Source organism: Symsagittifera roscoffensis, chromosome 5 (genome assembly GCF_963678635.1).
Source record: "Symsagittifera roscoffensis chromosome 5, txSymRosc1.1, whole genome shotgun sequence".
NCBI lineage: Eukaryota > Metazoa > Xenacoelomorpha > Acoela > Convolutidae > Symsagittifera > Symsagittifera roscoffensis.
The window spans coordinates 13920481-13947431 of record NC_087066.1 but is presented as its reverse complement, the minus strand read 5'-3'; the positions used below and the strand labels follow the sequence as shown (position 1 = coordinate 13947431).

The following is a 26951-nucleotide window of genomic DNA, read 5'->3' as shown; positions in this document are numbered from 1 at the left end:
TGTGCCTTCACAATAGCTTCTGCAGAAACAGAGAATCTAACGTGGATCCCCTACTTTGTTGTAAACAAAGGGTAGATGAGCAGAAGTAATGGAGGACTGCTTCCAACAGCGTCAGAATAGCTAACGATGTGTTGCAAGACACAGAAATTGAAAGTGCAGAGTCAATGTCGCAGGAGGAGGAGATGGAGCAATGACAAATGGCCGGAAGACAAGATGCAAAAAGAAACAATATTAAAAGAATTTAGAAGTTTTAGAACTTCTAAATGACGAAAAAAGAAGAAACAAAGAAGTGACGAAAGAGAAGAAGTTAAAACTCAGAGTTGTTTTATGTGTGTGACAAAAACTCAAGTGAGAAACTAAGCAACCAAGTTGTAATTGAAAACCGAAAGAAAACATTTAGTTGAGTTTTGAGCATTAAAGGGTTTGTTGCATTTATAAATTTGTATTTTGATTTTAGGTAGTGGCTTTAGAGACAATTACTATTTATTTAGAAAGGCTTGAGTAAAGAGTATATTTAAAGATTCCAGCCTGCATGACTGTTTTTAATCAGCTAGGACAACTGATCACTTTGTGGTGACATGAAAGGCTTGGGTAATCTCTCGAAGAGGGAGATTGTTTCATTGTTCTTTCTAACCACAGAGTTCCTTAATTCTAATATTCAGGACCAATAACAACTAAAATTTCCGAAGGGAAGAAGCATAGTAGGATAATTTTAGCTTGTTGGTTGGCAGGACTGTCCTGCAAACTAGCACCTTTTAAAACCTAGGAGAAAAAGTTTTAAATCAGGGCATTGACATTGGAAGTCAGAAAAAATGTTTTATCTTAAGTCATATCCTCAAAGTGCAGATTAGTGAAAGATTTTGGAAGGCTATAGTAGTGTAGTATGATGCCATTTATATTCTGCAGTGAGTCGATATGACGTGGATAAGAGTAATTTCGTGCATTTTGTATATTCTGTTCGATGACACTGTACCAATTTTACGAGCATCGCGAGATTCAATGGGGACATTGACAAGGTTGTCCGGGGAGTATGTGACATTCGACCAGAATGGACGAAGATGCAGATGTAGCAATTTCGAGTTTTTAGCAGCGAACCTTCCGAATTGGCTGTTTTAAAGGAATAAGAGCGTTATTCGAACAATTGGACAAATTGTGAAGGCTGAAGGATTCGGAAATTCCTAAATTTTAAAATTTCGAATTGATGACGTAATAATTCTAAGAAACGTCAAAAGTAGCCATTTTGGAGAAAAACCGAAATAGACAACAACAACGATAGTTGCGACGAGGACAACAACGAAAAAATAGAGAATCGGAATCAGAAAAAAGCAGGAATAGCAGAGACCGCTCCGAGTTGCAACTATTGTGCCGCTACAATAGTTGCAAGGCCGTTGCGAACAACGGTGAAGGGTGAAAGACAGCCTTCCGGAAGGAAAATAGAGGTCTTATTTCCCCGGATTCGAGAATCCGGAGGGGTCTCGTGATTTGGACTGAAACTGTTTTACGTAAACTTTTAGCTTCCCTATTATGTCCTGAGTTGAAATTAATTAACATCTGAATTCATTTTACGAGGATGAGCAGCTAGGAGTTGGGGGAAAGAGTTGATCCATCTTCGATGGAGATGATGATTTTTATCTACTGAGCAAAACAATAATAATTCAATAAATAGTAGTAGCCCTGATTTTAGGAGTGACCTCCTGGTCTAGGGATACTGAGACCCAGCCATGAGCCCAGTATTTCTGCATGTAATTAAGTTAATTTGAGCGTTCTGGTCGAAGCCGGAGAACAGTAACGTTTTTGTCGACCCGATGTTGAAAAGACCACCAAAAGAACTGACCTGGTAGAGACGGTGAAAAGCATGTAGAGCTTAGTTTAGACGCTGGCCAGTCGTTTTATAGGTTAGTATTTTTTCCGTCGATATGTACTTCCGGGCGAATGTTACAGTATGTGACATTCGACCAGAATGGACGAAAAATGCAGATTCAGCAATTTCGAATTATTAGCAGCTAACCTTCCTAATTAACAGTTTTGAAGGATTAACAGTGTTATTGGGACGATTAGTCAAACGGTGAAGGTCATGATATTCTGGTATTTTGAAATTTTAAAAAGTCGAACTGAGAAGTCGCACTTCTGAGAAACGGCAAAAACCGCCATTTTTTGGAAGAAAACCAGAAGAAAATCAGAACAACAATAGTTGCGATAGTGATAACTACGAGAATTGCGATAGAAAAACAACAACAAATAGCAGAGTTAGCAGAGACCGTTTCGAGTTGCAACGATTGTGTCGCTACAATCGTTGCAAGGCCGTTCACAACAACGGCGAAGGGTGGAAAAGCAGCATTCCGGAAGGAAGATAAGGTTGTTATTTGCCCGGATTCAGGAATCCGGAGGGGTCTCGGGATTTGAACCGAAACTGTTTTATATAAACTTTTAGCTTCCCGGTTATGTTACATAGATGTTTAGGGCGCTCCTGGGTGTTATTCTTTTTAACATCATGACCGGCAGAACCGTTAACGAGCACTCCGCGCCGAGCGAATGCTCATAATAACGCCCTTAATAGGCCCTAGCCTCCGGTCGGAAGGGTAATTCGGAACGCGGAAGCCTTCCGGATTACCGTGAATAGCTTTTTAACCTAGTTAAGACCGAAAATTCACGAACCAGGAAGGGTGGGGGGATTCGCGGTCCCGTCATCTCCTGAATGGTCCGTGACCAAAAACGTTTAAAGATTAATATAAAACCAAACAAAAATTAGTATAGTACCCAAGAAAAACAAAAAACATAAAAAATAACCGAAAAAACCAAAAACAGTAAAAAAGTAAAAAATCAGTAGAAATCATCCCACCAGACAAGATGTGATCCGACCCTCCCGTTTGTTGTTGATAGATATATTGCTGTTACAGGCATTTATATCAGTCAGGATCCTTACGATCAATTTTGTAGCCCGTTTGTGAGGCTTGTACTGTAGGGTTGTTTGAGTATTTAAGCACGTTAATGCTAATTTGCGCTCAATCCGGAAGGGTATGCTGATTTGCGCTCAATACGTAGGGGTCTTGGGAGAAGACTGATCCGGCAAGCAGTACAAGGAGCAACAAGAAGGGGCTCACCGGCAACAACAATCGACTGTTGGGTATCGTCAACAAGTTTTGTATCCCTTTTGGTACAAAAATTAAATAGTAATCTGTGGGGGGCTCGACAGTGCTGCACTGTAGTGACCCTTCACCGAACTGCGAATATCTGAGTTAAGCACCTTAATTCGGATATTGAACAAACCCGGAGGGGTATAGTATTACTAATATTATTACTTATATAGCCCATATTATTACTCCTATATCGTTTTTCAGTAAAAAAAAAACAAAGGAAACGGACCGGTTTTTAGGGTCAAAATAGCGATATTTTGATTCCCCCACAAATCGCGATTTTTGACATATCGATATTTTTGAAACGGAAAAAAGCGCTAAATTAGTGCGTTACATCGTAATTGCACTACTATAGTAGGTAGAACCGGTTAAGTTTAGTTCGGAAGTTGTTGGAACTATTTTGGTACCAAAAACCGAATTTTCGTGATTTTTGAGAAAACGGAACACTATAAATTCAGAAAATTTTTGGAAATTTTTGAGTTAGGACAGTAAAAATAGTTGTTCAGACAACGTCCACTAGTGAATCTAAAGATTCTAAAACCCGCTTCCCGAAAGCCTTCCGGGTTGCAGAGAAATCGAACTTAACGTGTTTGATTTGGTGGATTCATCAATCCGGAGGGGTCCAGGTAGCATAGTTTTTTTGCAAATTTTTTCAATTAAAGCGTCTTAGATCGGGTCTTTTGCATTGAACTAGAAGAGTATAGGCCTTCTGAGCTCGGATCAATAGTTTTTAGGTCGAAAAGAACGGAATTGCGAAAAAAGTTAGGCGGAACCTATAAGAGAGAAAGTTTTTGAGCTAAGAAGAAAGACGTTTTGGTTAATAACGTTGGAACTACTGGACAGATCCAGTTGATCTTGATACCAATAGATCAGAAATCAGCTGAGCTTACTAGTAGGAACAAGAATTATTCGAAAAAATTAGCGTGAAAATTTTTTGAGATTGTTTTTAACAAATTCACCAATTCGGGAGGGTAGACCCCTCACGTTTTATAAAAAAAAAATTTGGAAAGCCCTTACACCCCTTCCAAAGGGTATAAACGGTTGAATAAGGCAATTTTACGCTGTTTTAGAAGAATAGGGAAGGATTAAGGCACCAGAAAACCTTGAAAGAGCCGGAATTAGGCTAGCGATAAGACCCTTCACCGTTAGCGTGAATTGTCAAATAAAAGGCTTAACTTCAATCCGGAAGGGTCTAGGGAAGGACCACATACCCTTCCTAGTTGATACAAAAAGCATAATAGCATCGGAGAACGTATCCGGAGGGGTATAGGTTGAAAATCAAGGAAGTCTCAGAAAAGCTAATTTTACAAAACCAGAGGGCTCCCAATCCGGAGGGGTCCAAATTTTTTTTCAAATTCGGAGGGCTCCCAATCCGGAGGGGTCTTGTTTTCACAAAATCAGAGGGGTCACAATCCGGAGTGGTCTTGTACTTGCTAACTCAGAGGGGTCCCAATCCGGAGGGGTCTCAATTTTGCCAATCCGGAAGGGTCCTATTTTTGCCAATCCGGAGGGGTACTGTTTTTTGTCAACCGGGAGGGGTATTATTTTATTAGAGGACTTAGGTAAGTAGAAGAAAAGATAATAGGGAGGGGTGTTAAGTTATTAACAGACAGGCTAGGAACCAGTGACTGCACTGGTAACTTGCCTTTTAAGAAAAAGACCAGACCAAAACAAAACAGGTCCAAACTCGGATATTCGCGACACTAAGTCTAAATTAAAAAAGAGTGTGTAACTCATTGGTGTGGATTGAAATCTAAAACGTTTTTGAGAAAAGTGACTGCCCTGAGGATTTTAGTAGGTCTAGCTCGGGCAGTCCGAAGGCAAATAGGTAACACAGTACTCGGTGAGTGCAATAGACGCCCACTTCAGAGAGTTACTGCCTTCAAAGTTTTGTCTGTTTGGTGCAGCACCAAGCAGGGAAAGCTCTTTCTTTATAAAACAAGTTCGACTATTGTACTGCGACTGACTAAAAGTACAATATACATACCTTTTTCATAAAATTATTCTTATTTTGTTATATCTGGTTTTAAATCAACAATTTGTGCTTAATTGGGTACTGAATACACTATCTCTTAAATTGACTGATATCATCATACTGTGCTAGTTCTCAAATCTTACGACTATAATCGATTGTTGTGAATAAGTTGTGAATACGCTGTGCCGTGATATCATAGAAGGATTTGTGGTCACTATTGAATAGAAATTTTTTGAATTTATTTTGTTTTTGTTATATTATCGATAGTCAAACTAGACGGTCACTAACAGTCGAATTGAGTGTATAGGCATTAAGAAGTGATAAATTGAGAATGAGTCTAGACAAGTCAAGGATACCTAAACGAGGTAATAGCTCTAGGAAATTCATACCTAAAAAGCAAAGAAAAGCAATGACCGACCCTTTTGTGGAACGGATCACACGAACCCGGACCGGCAAAGGGGAGACGGTTTCAGGCAGAATGGTTGGAACCAGGAGTCAGAAGTCCTCAGAAGAGCGAAAAGCTATGTTAGAAGTGGAGGTCCATTCGGACCAGGCCATGAATGAGAACCAGGAAATACATGGACCGGAGGGGAGAGACAGAAGGCTGGCGAGTGAATCTACTCCGGTAGAACAAGGCCATGATTTTGCCACTTCCACCGGGACATTGGACCGAGAGGAGATGTCGGAATTGTCCGACATCTCTATTGAGACAGTGGCAACTAGAAGATCTCCAACAGACAACACCATGATGGCAGGCGGGACTGAGAAACAAACAACGTCCTCATCGTTCTCAGAAAGAAAGAAGAACACCTTCGGAACATCTTTCCATTCACCATGGGAGTGGGCACAGGAAATGAAGGTGAATCCCAGGAGGAAGAAGAGGACGAAGAAGAGGACGAAGACGAGCAAGTGGACTTTGGATCTCAAGTCAGCCTCAATAGTTCGACCCAGGAGAATGAGGCATACGTCGAAAGAGAGACTGGAACCATGGACAAATTTGGTGTGGTGAGAACGATAAGCAAAGACGCAAAGAGGCCAGTCGAGAGGCTTTGCGACTATGACAAATTCAGAGACTCGAACTGGGGAGAGTAGAAACAAAGGGCTAGGCAACGCATTGGCGGATCCTGAAGTGGATAATGAAAAGACGTCGAGGCTGAGAATCAAAGCCCGAATCTCGACCAGCACGAAGCTACCTGGGACCGACAGGGTGACACCGCCACTAGTGACGCCACTAGTGGATAACGGGGCAGCATTAGAAGAAGCCTTGAACAACATAGTGGGCAGTATAGGAGAACAGAACGAACAGATGTCCTTAAGAATGAGTGAACTAGAAAGAGCAGTTCACATTGAAAGAGAAAGTCTAGTGGAAGAAATAAACCGCAATAGACAATAAGTTGGTAGGAGCGAAAAACGCTTGAAGGAAAGAACGGACGAGCACATAGCGAAAAACTTGTCGCGAATGACAAGAGAAGCGGAACAGAGAGAGTTACGCTTAAGAGACGACATGGAGAAGTTAAGAATTCAGCAAGAGCAGTCTCTTGGGACTCTTGACACAAAGATAGATGCGATGATGGAGAGGCGAACTCAGGCTATCATGGATAGGTTGGACGGGCTACTAGGAAGCAAAAGTGGACCAAAAGAAGGGGAACCGAACTCGGGAGGTCCCAGCAGGGAGCCGAAGGTGAACTTCAATGACGATCAAAGGAGGAGGACATATGGATCCGCTAGAGGTAGGGGCAGTTCATCAGGCTATGCCACAAGGGATAATAGAACATGGGGCCCAAACAGTAGAGCAAGTTCAACTGGGAACAGACAGACCTCTAACGAACGACCGACGCAAGGCACACATGCGACTGGGAGAGGTGATTCCGATAACAGGAGACATGCGATTCCAGGGAGGAGTCATGTGGGCCAAGGGGGAAACAGGCACGGCGATTCGGATTGTAGGGATGCACCGAATACAGAGCCCTTAACAAGGGCGATGATACTCAAGCGGGGCACTCGAGAGATGCTACGGCGATGGCCACAGCCTTCGAACCTCTGAACAGGTCTTTGGAGACATTCCTGACGAGGTTATCCAGAACCAATTAACGCAGTGAAAAGTCCAGAAGAGTCTTTAAGAAACCAAGATGCTACAAAGACAAATCTGATGGCTGTATTGATACCTGGATAGAGGTAATGAAACTGCATTTCAAGGAAGAGGATTTATCGGAAAGACAAGAATGCAGTGCGCTTACCAGTAACTTGGAGGGGACAGCCCTGAACTGTGTCATGGCAAAGAAGCAATATCAGCGAGATACAGCTGAGAAAATCTTCGAAATCTTGTTAAATCGTTTCGGATCAAATGTGCAGGGGCACCAGGCAATGATGCGCTTCGAGAAACGGAGGCAACGAGTAGATGAGACGATAGACAAATTTCTAGACGATTTGGAGATGCTTAGAAGACGCAGCCAACCGGATGAGTCAAACAGAAGGATGAACCTGGCAGTAGCCTCGAAATTCATCGATGGTGTGAAGAATGATGAATTTCGAACAATGCTAGCAACGCATTACACACCACAATCAACCAATGCGCCAACACCAGAGGAGTTGAGACTCAAGTCAAAAGAATATCTTTTGTTGAAACCTCCTTCGAGATCTGGATATTATAAGAACAATTATGGCAATTTTAACAACGGACCAGCAAACCAAGGGAACAACTGTTATAAACCGAGCGACGATATGGACAAGAGACGCTCTTGTGCCAATTGCAGTTCAACGGACCATCATGTGTCAGCATGCCCAACTTACAAACAAGGCATGAAAGCAATAGGCGTTAGCCTCGAGGAAGAAGATGCGTCAGAAAATGACCATGAGGATTTCATGAGAGGAGTAATTGCCAAACTCGGCCCGAGGTGTTTCTTTAGAAGGAACTCAAAGTCCGCAGGATAGGCCATGACGCCATGATGGAACAAGATGCAGTACACATTGGGTATGAAGCAGATGTGACCGCACATCTGCTCGACACCAACGGAAAGAAAATCGGAGTCACAGGGCTTCTGGACACAGGAGCGGTAGTGAGCGTGATGCCGATAAAATTTTGGGAAAGAATGGGCTTCACGAGGGAAGATCTAATTCCAACGAATCTCCGACTGGCCGCCGCCAATCGAGGAGCGATTTACGTAGCCGGAAGAACACCAATAACAGTTCTCCACATGGGAGGACGGGATCTTTGGATGAGCTTCCTGGTGGTAGAGAATTTGGACGACGCCGACCAATTCATCTTGGGCAGAGATTTCGTCAGGAATTTTGACGTGATGATTGACCTAAACAACGGTATGATACGGATTAGAAACCCGGACCGGAAGTATGTTAAGAAACCAATTAATATGATAAAAACAGACGAAAACAAAGTACCAATTTTTTTAGACAGAAAAAAAAACTACAGCCAGGGCAGGCTGTGGTAGCAATTTTTAGAATGAGAAATTTAAATTCGTTGAGTGATAGTAAACAGGTTTGTTTGGTTCCGAACCCAAATAGTCAAAGCTCATTGATTTTAGGCCGCAGCTTCTCGGTAACGCGAAACGGACTGTGTGTCAGTGTGTTATTGAACACTTTGGACACCACGGTTTCAATCCAGCGTGGAAAGAAGCTTGGTTACGCTTTGCCGATGAGGACCGACAATGAGGAGACTCAAATTTTGAAGAAACATAGTGTGAAAGACTGTCCTTATCATGCGAATAAAGATAAAAATTTAAAGAGGATTAATGAATTAAAATCTATTCATAATTTGTTTTCAGTGAAATCCGAAACGGATGACGGCTTATCGAGCTGCTCGAATTTTCCGGAACGCCCCTCGTCATATGAACTAGAGTCTGACAAATCGGTTTTGCCAGAGATAGAACACTGAAAAGGGAAAATAGGCGAGGGAGATTTCGAGCTACTAAGGGAGGTTTTAAATCGGAACGCGGATGTATTTTCAAGACATAAGGCGGATATCGGTTGCTGTAATTTCGTCGAACACGAAATCGAACCTCGAGGAAGGTACCGTTCCCCATAGGGAAGGCGGAAGACGAATGACGCCACATAAATCGGATGCGTGCCGAGCGGAAATAGAAATGTTGCTCGAATACGACATGATAGAACCCTCAAAATCGCCATGGGCTTGCGGGGTAGTAATGGCGAAAAAGAAAGGGGGCAGCTTAGGTTTTGTTGCGACTTTTGTAACTTGAACGCGGTAACGATAAAAGATGCGTACCCGATACCGCGAATAGACGAGAGCCTCTCTAAGCTTGGTGATGCCAAGTTCTTCACCACATTGGACTTGGGTTCTGCCTTCTGGCAGGTCCCTCTGCGGAAGAAGGACAGATAGAAAACCGGATTCGCGTGCGAATTATGGTTGTACCAGTGGAAGAGGATGCCCTTTGGCTTGTGCAACGCAACGGCCACTTTTCAAAGACTGATGGCTCAGGCTTTGACCAGAGTGACAAAGAAGTACGGGAACCTTGTGATGTGTTACGTGGACGACGTGGTCATAGCGACACCAACACTGGAAGACCGAGTTCTATGAAAAATTGGAACAGAAGCAAGCCAATCAGGCAGAAATAAAGGAAGGATTCTCGTTTCTGTACAAAAAAAATTATGAAGCGCTTCCCTTAACGAGATGGTTGGATAAGTCTGGACATCCAATTCCAGGGCATCCTGAGTTATCTGTCGAGAAAGCAGCTGAGATAAAGATCCTATCTAAGGAGGACCCGGTCCCCTTGGATCTGTTGCTGCGCTCAAACCTGGTCCAGCAAGAACTCTCTCACATGAACATAAACAGCCTCTCATTATTGGATAAAACGGTGCAGGTCACACCGCAAGTGATGCGGATGCTGGGTGGATTGTTAGAAAGAGAAGTGACCAGAGATGACCCTGAGTGGACAGCAGCAGTGGCATCATTCACAGTTAGGGAGAAGGTGAAGATCATGCCGTCCAGACGACAACACGAAGAGAACGAGAGGGATTGTAGGACAATAGTTCAGCAACTAGTATCCTCAATACCACATGAGGTTTTAACCAGTACTTCGTACGTACGGAAAGAACAGGGGAGCAATGCCGTTACCTTTGTGGACCAGGATAAAGGAGGGGTAAAGGTAGAACGAAACCTAGTGCAAGATTGTTTGTCCGGGGAGACGAACAATGAGTAGAGCCAGCGAGTACAAGAACAACACCCGGGACAAGGAAGTTTGTCCGGGGAGTCTGAGATGGATGAAGAAGTTCCTGATGAAAAACAGGACCTGGGGAACAAAGTTTTGTCCGGGGAGTTCAGATGGATGCGAAGAAGGCACAGACATGATCTGGAGGAGGGTGCACACTCCATCAAAACCTCCTCAACAGATGACGACTCCCGAAACTCAGGAATTGACACCTACTCAGACAGGAACTCGAGCTCGGGATCAGAACTGTCGGAACTAGCGATCCACACACTACTAGTGGTCACTCGTGCAAGGGATCTGGATAGGGAGATCTACCAGGACCCTGATAGTGATCGCTACCTCATACCAAGTGAGAAGGTCTTTGACAACGCAGCGGATGATTTGGAAAAAATAGCGGTATCGAAACATTCGATAAGTCTGTTGCCACAAAAAGAGGTAGTCAGGACTGATCTTCAGCCATTCAAGCAAGAAAAACAGCCGTTGGCGAAGATTTGGTGCGTTAAGTTGTAGGAAGACACACACCAGCCCATTGAGCTGAATAGTCAGATGAGTATCATGAAGACGTACTTGAAGGCGAGATACAGACTCTCGGATCTTCTAAGGGCGCAGAGAAATGACCGCATGACAAGCAACCTGAAAAGGTGGATCGAGAATGGCTCTCCGGATAAAGGAGACCTCGAGGAAGACAGTTACCGTATCTTGAGACAGTATTTCATGCAGAACGAGGGAAGGTTATTCTTGAACAAGGACGGGATTGTGGCTTGCAAGAGGAAAAATGAGGACAAAGTCCTATACAAGTATAACGCAATAGTTTTGCCGCAACTCTATCAGACAGAATTCTTGTTCAGGTCGCATGATCAGATGGGCCATCAGGGGGTTGACAAAGTGTATCAGAGGATCCTGAAGCGCTTTGGGTGGCCTGGAATGAAAAAGGCATGCGAGAAGTGGGTAACAGCATGTCTGTCATGCCAGAGGGTCAAGGATCCAAGGAATTTGCGATTTCCTTTACAATCGATCGAGTCGTCTGAATTCAACGATGTGGTGCAGATAGATCACCAAAAGATATGCATGACAGACAGTGGTTATAATCAGGTATTGTTCATGATAGATCATTTCACAAAGTATGCAGAGGTCGTGCCCTGCATAACTGCCTCGGCGGAAGAGACATGCGACCACCTGATCAATACGTGGATAAAGAGACATGGTTGTCCGATGACGTTTCAATCGGATAATGGAACAGCTTTCGTAGGAGAGCTTACGAAAGAGCTTATGAGACGCTCACAGGTTGCTCAGGCTCACTCCACGACATACCATCCACACACAAATAGCTTAAAGGAAAGGCAGAATAGGACGTTAGTGTCGACTGAGAGTATATTGTTCCAGGTACATGACCGATTGGGACAGATACCTTCCACAGGTGATGGGAGCCTATAATATCACGCAACACTCCACCACTGGGGTTAGTCCACACATGATGCTAACTGGACACGAGAAGTCTTTACCCTTAACCTTTTTCTACCCAGAGTAAGAGGGAAAGAAAACGTCTCCACAGGTCTACGTGAGAGATGTGATCAGACGTCAACAGGAGTTGAACGATTTGTGTAGAAGAAATACTCAGCAAGCACAGGCAAGGCAGAGAAAAAAATTTGACAAGAAAGCAGCTGGTGCAAAAGCTTACTCGGTGGGAGACTACGTATGGGTATTTCAGAACCTTATACCACCGAAAGGAACAAAAAAGCTCCTAAAAAAGTGGAGGGAGCCTTCATGATTACGGAGGTGCTCTAGGAGGGACGCTTTTATAGACTGAGTACTGGCCGAGCCGCCCACTACGAGAACATTAAAGTAGACAGGGAAGAAGGGGATTATCTAATGATGGATCCTGCTTGTGAGGTCAACGAGAAGGGCACGAGGGAGAAGCACGATGGAAACGAAGTCGTGGAGGAAGGAATGAATACAACGCTGGACCTGGATCCAAACGAGGTGATCGAAGCGGACGATGAAACCCTACCCTACGCAGAGGAGGATTGGCAGGATCCCGAAGAGATGGATACAGACTCGACAAAATGACAGGACAAGATCCAAGAGGAAATATAACCCTTACGGCGACGATTTTGTAGTGGACAGGATAGACCTAAAAAAGATAGATAAGAAGTAGTGGGTCTAGAAGAAATAACTGTGTCACAGGACATTGACATAGTCGATGATCACGACGATGAGTGGGTCGATGACCGGTCGAAACCCGATGTAGAAATCGACGACGAGCAACAGCAATGCTACGAACAAGAGTTGACGAATCTGCGTGTCTTGGAATGGCTGAACGAAATGACGTCGGACCCAAAGGAGACGAGTGTCACTATTCAAGATGTAGATCGTGAAAGCATGAAATACAGGAAAACTGAACGAGAAGATCCTTCCTGGGCTGCCCAGGAGGGGTGACTACCCATTCCGGCTTCCAATCTCGACTTGACACCCGGTATGCGATCGACGGGGACGTCGATGGATACTTTGTCCGGGGAGTGGGGGTAGGACTTACCCACACTGAAAACTTGATAATAAAAAAATTAAGAATAGCAAGAGAGACAGGAGACTTAAAAGCAGAAACAGGCAAAGAACCTAAGAAACCCGACATAGGGAGGGTAGCTGAGTCATATTTTAACCTACCAAATGAATATTCAAGTAGTATAATACTAACAGACAGTGATTTCATACTCACAAATAGAACATGTGCGATAGCAATCACAGCAGACATGAGTTTTAGGACAGCGTTAGCAGCAGATTTTAAGAGAGAATATAAAAACATAGAATTTCTTTGGAAGCAAAGACCAGGAGTAGGGGGCGTAGCAGCCTTACCTCCGGCGGCGTCACAAATACCGGGAAAATACCTATGTTTCTTAGTGACACGGGCGACGGAGAAGCGGCACGTGGACCCGGAAAACCTAGTCTTGTCCTTGACGAGATTGAGAGACTTCCTCGTGGAAATGGACGTGAAGGAGCTCTCGCTTCCAGTGTACGACCCGAACAGAGGACGACTGCATCCTCGGGAATTGTACGCACTTGTACATGTGATATTCTCTGATACTAATATACAAGTATATTTACATAAGAAATATTACTTAAGTATAGGCTGAGTGACGTGCGAGAGGGTGTTAGGCTAAAGACTAAGTTGCGTGATATGTGTGTTATGTTATGTTGTGTGTAATGTTATTAAGATCTTGGGTAAGAAGGTGTTAGTGACCATGAACAACTAAATGACGATCTTATCTTAGGAATAGATCCAAAGTTTGGACTGTCCAATCTTAGGTCGAATTCCAAAATTTTAGAGACCGATTGATTTTAATGAATTTTAGGACAAAAAATCTTTTTATCTGACTGTTTTAAATAAACTTTAACGAGAAGTTAAGGTGAAACTGACAGGTGTGATATTCGTGACCTCTTTTCTAGATCCTGATTGATCGTTTAATTGCTCACTTGAGTCAAACCTTGGAATCAAATCAAATCGAACCTGAAGAACAGAATGGATAAGTTCAAATTGGATGAATTGATGGACCTGGCAGGGGCATATGTAGGACCGATGATAGATGCGATCTATCGTCGGCTAAGCGATCGAGACTTCGCTCTGGAGGACCCAGAGGTGGTCATGTTGCTGACCGCCCTGATAAACATCTTGGGGCATGAAAAACGTGGGGACCGCCCCACGGAAGTCCCATTGATGGCAGCAAATGGAGAGAGGGGAGTGCTAGACCGCCCGAACATGAGAGTGATGAGGTGGAGAAACGGGGCTCTCTCAGGGAGTGACTTGGCGAATCAGCCTGGATTGGGAAGTTCTAGGGCTTATCAACCAGGTGAAATGCCTTTGCCCTCCAAGCCCAAGCCTGGGCTGACGAGAATGCATCAAGAAATGAACAGCTAGGCTGCCTCGTCTGGTTCACCACTGAGAGCAGCTGTGCCACCAAAAAGGGCGAAAGTAGAACAAGGGGTTCAAACGAACCGAACCATGCAAGATCTAGATGGGATGAAAGACGAGCTGGAAAAGACCAAAAAGGAGCTGGATGAGATGACTAAGACCATGCTAAGTACGGAGGAAGATAAAGACATGTGGAAGAGATTGTTCGAAGACTGCAGCAAAAAGCAGAGCGAAGAGATTGAGCGCTTGAGGCGGGATTACAAAGAGCGGATGGCGTTGACAACGGTCGTGGAGAAGGTGATACCTGCAAGGAGTATTCCTTGTGGGCAGTCCCCGATGGAGCTCTTGACGCCTCGAGAAATGAGTCAGACAACGGAGACACGACTCCCGACAGCAACAGGTCGAGTGACAATCCCGGACCCTAGTGACACCTTGGGTGACCCAGTCGTGGAACAAACGGTGAAGAGGCTGATAGAGACAGCTGGACGACTAGTCGCCAACAAGAATGCACAAGGTTCCGGTGTGACTGCACCCTATGGAACGATCGGCGACACGGGCAGAGTACGACTCTCCCAAACCGTGATCAGGCAGGAGTTAGCGACACGACGCCACCAATGGGGAGCTCTAAGGCCCCAGAGAGAAAAATACGGAAGATGCCAGCGAAGAAAGTGTCTCGAGTAATAGACGTACAAAAGAATAATCAGTTGAGATATAACTTCACGGGAGTCCCGGAGACAGATCCGAGAGCTTGCTTCAATCGAGCGACTTGGAACCCGTCAATAAACCTGCAGCAACCGCCACCGGGGACATCACATCTGATACTGGGAGACAGCTTGGTCAGAGTACTCTCGAATTTGAGGACCTCTTGGGTCACCACGGTGATGGCCTTCGGAGGCGCGACGATAGCCCAGTTATATAGGATGGTGGAACTAATGAATCCAGGCAGGATCCCCAATGTGATGATCCTGGTTGGAACGAATAACATCTCTAGAGGTTCGGATGAGCAGGAAGCACTATGGGAATCAATGATGGTGTGCTTGTTTACTACTCTCTGGCAGAAATTCAACTGCGCGGGACTGACCGTTTGCACTGTGCCAATGAATGCAAGGAGCTTGACAGAAACAGGGAGAAGGCTCAATGAAGGAGTGGTCAGGTGGAATTATATCTTGAGGAATCTCGCAAGTCGGAATGCGGGAAGAATGATCCTCATGGACATCGAACATGAGTTGAGAGCAATGGATCGATCCAGGCTGACCACGGACGGCATCCACATCGATAGTATAGAAAGACAGGCTTGGTTGAATCGAGTCTTCCAAGAGCGGTTGGATGAGTTGGAAGTAGAACTCTTTGACACAGGAGTGCTAAAGGAGGAAGGAGCATCAAATGAAACGGTGATTACCACCTTTGTGCCTCCTAGCCTGGAAACACGCTTGGGGACGGTCCCGGCCGTCACGAACTATAGACAGCAGAGCTCTAGCGAACCAGGTCAAAAAACAGACGTTCAAGATCGATTGGGAGAAGCGCCGGTGAGGAGGATCATTCATCCTAGGAGAAGACTAGGTCCTGTCAACCCGATGGAAGAGACAACTAGCACGTCTAGATCAGACACGAGATCGGAGACGACAAGTACCAGTCGAGAGGAGAGACGCCAGATAGAGGCTCGTTGATGTGGTCAAGGCCCATACCATCTCCCTGGCATGTGTACATGGACGAACTAATGAAGCTGGATCTCCAGAGGGTGAGCTTCATCGATGATGCCAGGAGGATGCTGAATGGAGCGAGGCTATCCGTCAGTAGACTGTACTCGATAACAGGCGTAGACTGGTTGATAGCCGCTGGCATAAACTTCAGCTCCACGACGGCCTTGAGATTTACTGACTGCCCTCTAATAACACAATGGGACCAGTGAACGCAAGACCATTGCAGGACAAGAGGTTGAATCATGATGAGGGGAATCGAGAAGAGAGACTGGGAAGATTTCTGACAATGAGGGCGCCGATTGGACAACATGTGAAGATGTTCAGGCAGGTGGCGACACCCCCGAGTCATGTGAAAGATAGAACATACCCGAAACAAAGGTGTCAAGATGGTGACGTCCAAAGGTACGGCGGATTGAAAGCGATAAAGAAAGATGAGACCATCTTTGCTGCGTACGACAAAGCAGAAATAAGGAACGCCAAGATTATGATAGTAGCGAATTCAGAGTTCGTGTACACTTCCAAGTCTCTGTTTTGGCCGGATGTCATAATGTCGGCAGCGGTCGAGCTGGACCTACTGCATGCCGTATCTCTGGCTCTAGGGGTACAAAAAAAAACGGACATGAAACCAATCACGATCTTGTTTGCTGGCATCAATGACCATTTACACAGTAGAGGTTTTCTTAGCATACTCAGAGATCCTACAACGGCAGAAAATGCTGTGTGGCCAGCAATAAAGGATATCCTTGAGTCAATGGGTGAAGTGGTGGATGCGACGAAGGAGGGATCGTTCACCAAGGTGACACCGGGAGTAGTGTTTGCGCTGTCTCCGGGGTATGCATGTCTCCCGGATGGATTGAAATTCGTGTATGCGATCGTGACCTTGCTTTCGGAATGGAAATATGATGTGATCATATCGGCCCCAAATCGCATGATAGAGATGGAGAACCTGAGGCCACTCAGGGCTGAACTACCTGCGGTGTGGTCAGATATCTCGAACGCGATGAGAGGATTCAAGGACCATGAGCTGCACATGTTGGTGTTGGATGAGGTGGTGGGGTTGGAACTGTCCAATTTCAATCGACAGCTCAAACTTAAACCGGGAATAGACGACGACCATCGAGTGGTCATAGCGATGTCGAACGACTTATGGTTCCGAGCCATGGAAGTGACAGGTGAAAAAGCGAGAAGGAAAAATTCCAAGGAGACTAGAGCTCATTTGGAGGCGATGGTTTTGAGGACCAAACCGGAGGCCAACCAGTGGCTATATCTAAGTCCTCGAGTAGCGGCATTGGGTGCAGATGCTTTTGAGCAAGGCCCCATAATGATTAAGAAGATCCATGCCTACTTGTTGAAGGAGGTGAACCTAGCGGAAAATGCTGAAGAAAATACAGCTGAGTTTGTGAACAGAATGTGCCAGATTACCCTGGAAATCTTCTGGACCCAGGAAGTGAAGGGATAAGAAGGCTTTGAACGGACAGATAGAATGCTGGAAGGGTTGGGAGCCGGATGGACCGCGTCCTTCTTGGCGAAAGTTTACCCGAAAGTTTCTCATTACTTGATAAAGGAATTCCTCCAAGCAGTAGTGGAAGTGTCGATTGTGGAGCTACTAGCCTTGTTCGTGACGTTTGGAGCAGAGAGTTTCGTGAAAGGACCGGCGGTACTGCTCACCGAAGGAGTTCAGAACCTGCGGTTAGATGGGCTTCTAACGTTGATTGCGATAACCCACGGAAACTTGGGAGGACTAATGAAGCTGACACGTTGTTCAGAGCAGATGAGAGAGAAGGTGAGGAAATTAGACATGAAGAAAGCCACGGACTCGTGGAATAAGATAAGAGACCTGAGACACACTCTTATCCAGTATCTCTTGCACCAAAATCGCTTTGGAACGGGAGAAGATGAGACTATCGGAAGAGAAGAAGATGTGAGACGACATGTTGGGGGCATACCCCTACTAACCGATCTGAGCTTGGCTATGTGGACCGATCCCTTAGCGTTGATCAGAGGAGCCACGGAGTTTGTGACAGTGATCTATGGACCAGCAGTCACATTTGCGTTCCCTGATGCTAAAGTGGAGGCGTATAGGAGGTCGGTGCTGGACCTGAACCTCATATCAGCAGTGGACGGTAGTGCGCTGAACTGGTGTGAGCAGCACGTGTTGCGGGAGCTCATGAGCGAAGATCTGTTGTTTGCGAAGATATCAGAGCCAGAAATGACAGTCATCAATTTTGACGATCATTTCCGTGATCGCATGGGAGAAGTAGAGAGAGGGCACAATGAGGTGTTTCCGAAGCTCTAGAATCTGAGACCCTATGATAAGACGAATGGTGAAATAACCAGAGTTCCTCGTCTCACTGCATCATATCACAAGGTGAGAGAAGAGACGAAAGATTGGGGTGATTACGAGAAGCTGCCGGAAAAGATCCCTGAATTCCCTCTGATAAGAAGAATGTTGCTCGGAACAGTCTGCGTAGTACAGACTCATAGATTGAGAGCGTTTGAGACCAATGAAAGGAGGGTAGCGAAATTCTTGGAAACGATGGATCCGTGTTTTGTGGGTAGAAATGCCGCAGTGTTACAGTACACGCGATTTGCTTACACGGATCAGGCGACGAGAAGGCGAATAAGTAATGCCGCGACTCCAAAGCCTGGAGGGTTTGATGAGGAATGGGCGAGGTTAGACTTAGCGCCTAGGAAGATGAGAGGCAGAACCGAACTGCCTGAGGCCTCCTTGAGCGTGACTAGTGTGAAACCGGAGTTGAAAGTAGGAGGAACGTTGCAGACAAGAACCTTCCTAGCACCCTTCGGCTGTGAGGAAATCAAAGTGGTCCATGGAGAAGAGGAAGATTGATCGGCCGGCACACTGATCATACCGAAATTTCCGGAAGGGGCCGACACTGGAAAGCAAGGACCCTCAAGCTCGAAGAAGGATACGTCAGAAGGAGATGATGGGCAGGGAGGAAGCCGTCAAACGGAAGAACCCATGCAACATGGCGCAAATCAAGCTGGTGGGGAAGACGACAGGGCATCGACAGGAGGAGTATCCAGCCTGGATTTCAATTTCCTCAATGATTTTGAGAACAACGCGGATACGTTGGAGGCGACTGAGCCAGCAGATGAAGGCACTTCGACACTGGAACCTCAGTCAGCCTTTACAGAAATGAAACGGAATTTGCCGGAGAGCAGCTCTCCTGGCAATTCGAGAAATAACGAACAAAAAACCCTCATGGAATCACCTAGGAGAAGAAGAATAGAGGGCTCTGCCAGAGTACCTTTCTTGGGAACGTTGCCCGAAGAAGAGTGGGAAGTACATCACCGAGACCATGAAAGTAGGACGGGATGTAGATTGGACAGAGTGGCGTTCATGGAAGAAGTCTGGACAGTGGTTCAGAGCTATGGGACCCAGTCCATTTTGAAAATAGGTCTCAATCGGCCATTGATGCGGGAGGTCCTTGACAAACTTGATGAGTGCGAAGGTAGATTGAGTGAGTTGTTGATTGACTCAGCCACTGATGAAAGTGAGGCGAACTCTCCCATCAAGATGACACCGCAGGATGATAAAAGAGAGGTCGTATATCTGTCAAGAACCAGGAGGGGAACGATGCGATCGAAATTGGTGATTGATAAGATCAACGAGATGAAGATGAAGTTAGGTAGCAAAAGGATGCCGAGGAGAGTAGGAAAGACGAAGGTGGATTCAGAGATATCAATGAAAGCTGTCAATTCAGCGAAACGAAAACGAGTCGAAGAGGCCATGGATTTGGGACAAGGTGATTATCAATTGCCTGGCACGGACAGAATGTTAACCGATGTAGCGATGGTGCCACCCATTCTCATGGCAGGGCTAAAGTCAACAGGTTACAAATCCAAAAGGAGTGACCGCACTCTGACTGGAGCACCCTTAGAAATGGAAATACTTAGCCAATGTGGAGAAAGCACGATGAAAGACTTTAAACCATCTCCCATGAACCACGGAAAGGGAAGTGTCGCAGGAAACTAGTACCAGTGGAGTATAACCGACTGACAGTGTCGGGGACGGCGTCAATAGATGAACCCGCCGGTGGATACATGGAGATGTTAGAATACCGAAACTCGGCTAGAGGGTATGTGATGGCTCTGGAAGACAAGGGTGCCATGGAGGGTTATCTGGAAACGATGTTGCAAGGCACCACCCTCAAGCAGAAGGCGTACGGGACTCTAGCGTCGTCTGAGATGCAGGCGGAAACGATCGAGCAATTAGTGAGCCTTCCATGGAAAGCAGTGGTGTTAAGGTACTTTGAAGAGGAAATGAGGACTACGCCGAGAATACACGCTCTCATGGCAGTACCTTACGTGAGAACCGAATTACAGCTGAGGTTCGCCTGGTGCATGATGGGATTAACTCGCGAGGAATATGACTCAGAAGAAAGGAAAAGGTCAAAAGAAGAAAAGGTATTCCTGATGTCGAACCTGAGGGATCTGCTAATCCAGGAGGGAATGGCAGTAGCGTGCGCGAAGCGGAGAGATGCTCTCTTTTTCATTCGATTCCTGATAGAGCAGATTTCAGTACCAGCATTGAACACCTGTGTCAAGATGCTGAGGGAAGGCGATGAACGAGCAAAAGCCTTACTCTTGCTAGCACTGCTAGAAATGCATCAGAGCAAGCCGATGAGGGTGAATATGAAAGAACCTGAAGAGTTAGAGCCCATGAGAAAGATAGACGAAATCAGGAGATTTTCAAACAAGGAGCTGAGACTCACTAAAGAATCTATGGGGGCACTGCCGAAATCCAGTGAGTACTGTGGACCGATCAAGAAGACGTCTTACAGCTACGTTTCCGGAATCATAGGGATAGCGTACCACCCTTTCCTGAGTGAAGACAGTTTGCTTCTTTGATTACGAGCAGGTAGTGTTGCTAAGATTCTGGACGTCGAGTATTGTAACGATCAAGAGCCCTAATAATCCGCAGACCAAATTGGGACTGGTCTTGGAAGAAGAGGTGACTGCATCTTCCGTACCAAAATCCGACAAAAGAGTGGAGTTTGGGTTGGGATTCTCAGATGAACTACTGAGAACGGGCGTGATGGTAGTGTGGGAACTGATGAGACCATCATGGTGTCCTAGTCCTAATGCTGACTCCATATTACGGGCGACACAAGATGTGCAGGGGGAGCTGAATGCAGACTGTAACCTGCGTGACCTTAACATCATATATAATGTGATGATAACAGCCTCTAGGGGCAACGGGGAAGACAAAGTGGAGTTGCCTGGCTGGGGACCAGAAGACTGGGTCAAACCTGGTAGCTGTCTGGCGGAAGTCTGTGGACTGGAAGGTCAAGTTTGTGGAGGTCTGGATTGTGTGAAAACCCTTGAGAGACAACACAAGCAATGGACGATATTGTTTGGGAATGTCGCGATGAAGGCAAGGACGGAAACGGAACTGATCGCAGATTGTCATGGAGGAACCGAGGTGAATCTAGTGACTGCGCTAGGATTCTACAGCATGTTTGGTTCTTTAGAGTCACTATTGAATCTAGAACAGATACATGAGATGGTCTCAGCCATCAGTGTAGAAGTGTTCCCAGGAGTTTTGCAAACTGAACAGAAGCACATAGGAAAATGGAAGGAAGCGACCGAGGCGGAAATGAACATCAGACATAGTGAGACTTATTGTAGACCATCAGAAGCAGGGATCGACATGTGCAAGAGCAGATACCCGGTGCTTTCGTAGCTGTGGATGTAAAGAGTACGAGAACGATCGTGGATCAAGTCTTCTCAGTGCCAAAGTGTGTGAGACTAACGAGAATGTCCGAAAAATCTTACGAGTTGCTATGTAAGATCTTCTCAGCAGTTCCAGAGAGAACAAAGGAAGAGTTGGAATCGATATTGCGAAGGAAGTTCATGGGATACGTGAGTGGGAACTTTAGTGAATTTGAAAGACAGAAACAGAGAGGATCAACCGTTACAGATTACAATACAGTAGACGAGAATGATGAAGTCCACCGAGTGATGATGGAAGTGGAACCATTACTGGAAGCTTCGGGAAAACGTAATTGGAGGAGCATCATGTTGACACATGACGAGTTTCCCTGCCACTGCTTGCTGCAGGCCTGGTGGTATCCCGAGCGTAGTAATCTGGTGTTGATCTGGGAATCTGGAGAGCTGCTCTCCATGGGTTTACCAGACTCATCACGGCCCATAACAACAGGGATAGTGGGAGTTATGATGGCGATACGTTGGCTGAAAGCTCATGTGAAGGAGAACAATAGACAGGAGGCACCAACGCGAGAACAATTGCAGAAATTGGATTGTTTAAAAGATTTAGATCTTTTTAAGACAACGTGCAAGATTCTGAACATTCCGATGGAAGTGAAAAAGATATGGACAAGGAGACGACTGATGCCATGGTTCAGAGCTAACATGACTGCATGGTTGTACGAATATGCCAAAAAGCATATGTCGAAGCACGGCAGAGTGTACAGTGGATATCAGCTGGACATTGGAGCAGGAGCTTTCAAGCGAGCTTTCGTGACTCATCGAAATGCAGTGACCACCGCTGTAAAATGAATTTCCAGGACAAGTGAACGTAGTGGAAAGAGAAGGAAGAGATGTTGAAGGAAGATTAGGAGAGAAACGTGACGTTGTGTCTCCACAACCGCTTCTGCAGGAACAGAGAATCTAACGTGGATCCCCTACCTTGTTGTAAACAGAGGGTAGAAGAGCAGAAGTGTTGGAGGACTGCTTCCAACAGCGTCAGAATAGCTAACGATGTGTTGCAAGACACAGAAACTGAAGGTGCAGAGTCAGTATCACAGGAGGAAGACATGGAACATTGACAAATGGTCGAAAGAAAAAGATGCAAAGAGAAAAAAAATTTAGAAGAATTTAGAAGTTTTAGAACTTCTAAACAATGAAAAGAAAAGAAACAAAGGAGTGACGAAGAGGAAGAAGTTAAAACTCAGAATTGTTTTATGTGTGTGAGAAAACTCAAGTGAAGAACTGAGCAACCAATTTGTAATTGAAAACTGTAACATTTAGTTGAGTTTTGAACATTAAAGAATTTGTTGCATTTAAAAAATTGCATTTTGATTTTAGTTAGTGGCTTTAGAGACACTTACTATCTATTTAGAAAGGCTTGAGTAAAGAATATATTTAAATATTCCAGCATGCATGACTGTTTTTAATCAGCTAGGAGAACTGATCACTTTGTGGTGACATGGAAGGCTTGGGTAATCTCTTGAAGAGGGAGATTTTTTCATTGTTCTTTCTAACCACAGAGTTCCTTAATTTTAATATTCAGGACCAATAACACCTAAAATTTGCGAAGGGAAGAAGCATAGTAGGATAATTTTAGCTTGTTGGTTGGCAGGACTGTCCTGGAAAAACTAACACCTTTTGAAAACCTAGGAGAAAAAGTTTTAAATCAAGGCAATGACGTTGGAAGTCAGAAAAAATGTTTTATCTTAGGTCATATCCTCAAAGTGCAGATTAGTGAAAAAATTTAAAAGGCTATAGCGATGTGGTATGATGCCATTTATATTCTGCAGTGAGTCGATATGACGTAGATAGAAGTAATTTCGTGCATTTTGTAAATTCTGTTCGATGACACTGTGCCAATTTTATGAATAATGCAAGACATTGACCGGGCTGTCCGGGGAGTATGTGACATTCGACCAGAATGGACAAAGTTGCAGATGCAGCAATTTCGAGTTTTTAGCAGCGAACCTTCCGAATTGGCTGTTTTAAAGAAATAAGAGCGTTATTCGAACGATTGGACAAATTGTGAAGGCTGAAGGATTCGGAATTTCCTAAATTTTAAAATTTCGAATTGATGACGTAATAATTCTAAGAAACGTCAAAAGTAGCCATTTTAGAGAAAAACCGAAATAGACAACAACAACGATAGTTGCGACGAGGACAACAACGAAAAAATAGAGAATCGGAATCAGAAAAAAGCAGGAATAGCAGAGACCGCTCCGAGTTGCAACTATTGTGCCGCTACAATAGTTGCAAGGCCGTTGCGAACAACGGTGAAGGGTGAAAGACAGCCTTCCGGAAGGAAAATAGAAGTCTTATTTCCCCGGATTCGAGAATCCGGAGGGGTCTTGGGATTTGGACTGAAACTGTTTTAAGTAAATTTTTAGCTTATTTATTATGTCCTGAGTTAAATTTAATTAACATCTGAATTCATTTTACGAGGATGAGAAGCTAGGAGTTGGGGGGAAGGGTTGATCCATCTGCGATGGAGATGATGATTTTTATCTACTGAGCAAAAACAATAATAATTCAATAAATAGTAGTAGCCCTGATTTTAGGAGTGACCTCGTGGTCTGGGGATACTGAGACCCAGCCATGAGCTCACTATTTGTGCATGTAATTAAGTTAATTTGAGCGTTCTGGTCGAAGCCGGAGAACAGTAACATTTTTGTCGACCCGATGTTGAAAAGACCACCAAAAGAGCTGGCTTGGTAGAGACGGTGAAAAGCACGTAGAGCTCTGTTTAGACGTTGGCCAGTCGTCTTAGAACCTAGCTTTATTTTCCGTCGATATGTATCTTCCGGGCGAATGTTACAGTATGTGACATTCGACCAGAATGTACGAAAAATGCAGATTCAGCAATTTCGAATTATTAGCAGCTAACCTTCCTAATTAACAGTTTTGAAGGATTAACAGTGTTATTGGGACGATTAGTCAAACGGTGAAGGCCATGATATTCTGGTATTTTGAAATTTTAAAAAGTCGAACTGAGAAGTCGCACTTCTGAGAAACGGCAAAAACCGCCATTTTTTGGAAGAAAACCAGAAGAAAATCAGAACAACAATAGTTGCGATAGTGATAACTACGAGAATTGCGATAGAAAAACAACAACGAATAGCAGAGTTAGCAGAGACCGTTTCGAGTTGCAACGATTGTGTCGCTACAATCGTTGCAAGGCCGTTCACAACAACGGCGAAGGGTGGAAAAGCAGCCTTCCGGAAGGAAGATAAGGTTGTTATTTCCCCGGATTCAGGAATCCGGAGGGGTCTCGGGATTTGAACTGAAACTGTTTTATATAAACTTTTAGCTTCCCGGTTATGTCTTGAATTGAATTGATTTAACATCTGAATTCATTTTACGACGATGAGAAGCTAGGAGTTGGGGGAAAGGGTTGATCCATCTTCAATGGAGATGATGATTTTTATCTACTGAACAAAAACAATAGTAATATAGTAAGTAGTAGTTGCCCTGTTTTTAGGAGTGACCTCGTGGTCTGGGGATACTGAGACCCAGCCATGAGCTCACTAATTTTGCATGTAAACAAGTTAATTTGAGCGTTTTGGTCGAAGCCGGAGAACAGTAACGTTTTTGTCGACCCGATGTTAGAAAGACCACCAAAAGAACTGGCTTTGGTAGAGACGGTGAAAAGCATGTAGAGTTTAGTTTAGACGCTGGCCAGTCGTTTTATAGGTTAGCTTTATTTTCCGTCGATATGTACTTCCGGGCGAATGTTACATAACCTAGCTTTTCTTTCCGTCGGTATGTACTTCCGGGCGAATGTTAGAGGAGTTTGTCAGACATCTGAAAGGGTAGCATCTAGTCTTGCAAAAAAACAACTCCAAATTTCTCATTCTTTTTGTTCTCAATAACGAATAGCTGTAGATGAACTTTTCCTTGACCTCTAGTCGTTCTTGCGACGTTAGCGTGGAATTTGAGAAATTTTAAATTTTTCTGCCGTGTTGGCTCCCAAATGTGAACCAATGTTCTGACAAGAAATTGTCTTCGAAAATGGACGACTGGCACACTTCTTTTTATCTCTGTGTAATAGTATTTGTTTTGCTTGAATACTAAAGTTTAAGGAGTTTCAAATCAGTGCTTTTCGCATAATTTTTGACGTAGCTATAATATCAAGAAAGAATGTGTTAAAAAGTTTTGCTTCTGATTATCGTTTTCCAGCTTTTTTCAGATCATGTCAAAAGTTCCGGAAACATGGAGACAAAATTTGACCGGGTCTGGGGCAGTCGACGAGGATCATTTAAAGGATTTAGAAGAGAAATTCAAGATGGTAGTAATGTTCAATATACGTTTGATTTGCATAGCGTATATTTGTTTCGTATTTTTAAAGAGTCAGGTACGGTCGTGCACAAGTTGGATAGGGCCCATACCAGCATTATATAAATACATCAATAAACAATATTGCGGGAATTTAGTCAAGTCAGCATTCAATGCATTGTAATTAAAAGTATTTTCTTCAACCGCCCCTCCTCTGCAACTGCACTAATTGAGTTGTCTTTGAATTGCGTCTCACGCAGTGATCTGCACCCCCGTATACAAAGGATAGCGCTCCTGAGCAGCGCGAAGCTTATCTTAGTTCTTATATAGTTTATTGTTTCTGAGTAGCTTTCATGCCTTTTTTCACTACTATGCGCTGCATTTTCCGAGTAGCTGCTGGTGCGGCACCACCAGTGCAGCCAAAAATGAACGGGCAGAAGCTGCTCTGTTCGACTTGTAGAACTCTCTGATGGTATTTTGAGTTTTTAGTGATTCGTGGTACTTATAGGCTTCTTTCAGTAGTCTTCGTGAAGTTTTTGCGTGCGGGTTGAAGACTTTGACATCAAAGAAGGTTCGGCTAAATCTTGAGCCCCATAATCCGTTTCGAAACACGAGAAAAACTGTGAGGAACAAGGAATCAGTTTTTTCCCGTTAGCAGTCGAAACGCTCGGGGGTTGGTCCGCTTTAGCTATCAAAACCCTCAAGTCAGTTGCTATCCTCGCTGATGCCAGACGTTCTGGTTCACGTGACGCTCGTGTTGCCCCAGTTCGCCTTCTCCAGAGCCTCTCAGTGTGCCTCATGAGAGGAAACGCCACTATGATTGTCAGTCGGGCCATCTAGTCTTGTGCAGTTTATTAAGTTTTTGCCTTCCCAATTCTGGTGCTCCTAGCTCCTTTGCTGTTAGTGCATTCCCCCTCTCTTTTCAATCCTCAATGGTTCATCCCACATTTGTTGTTTGTTTTGTATTCGGTGTTTGTTGTGTATCCGGTAATTATATATTTTGGATTTTAAAAATTTTTTCATGTATCAAACATTATTTGTTTATCTGTCATC

At 44.6% G+C, this 26951-nt stretch overlaps 1 protein-coding gene across 3 annotated transcripts in view; it reads left to right on the top strand.

The window, feature by feature from the left end:
* The window catches only part of LOC134845502 (plastin-3-like), a 410042-nt gene that overhangs the window by 340867 nt on the left and 42224 nt on the right, over nucleotides 1–26951 (top strand). For 2 of the 3 annotated variants that reach the window (XM_063862411.1, XM_063862409.1), the window contains exon 2: nucleotides 25813–25911. In XM_063862411.1, the coding sequence (XP_063718481.1) occupies nucleotides 25816–25911 (96 nt within the window). In that variant the 5' untranslated portion in view covers nucleotides 25813–25815. Of the gene's footprint in view, nucleotides 1–25810; nucleotides 25912–26951 lie in introns of all 3 variants that reach the window. The other variant, XM_063862410.1, reaches the window with a different exon arrangement.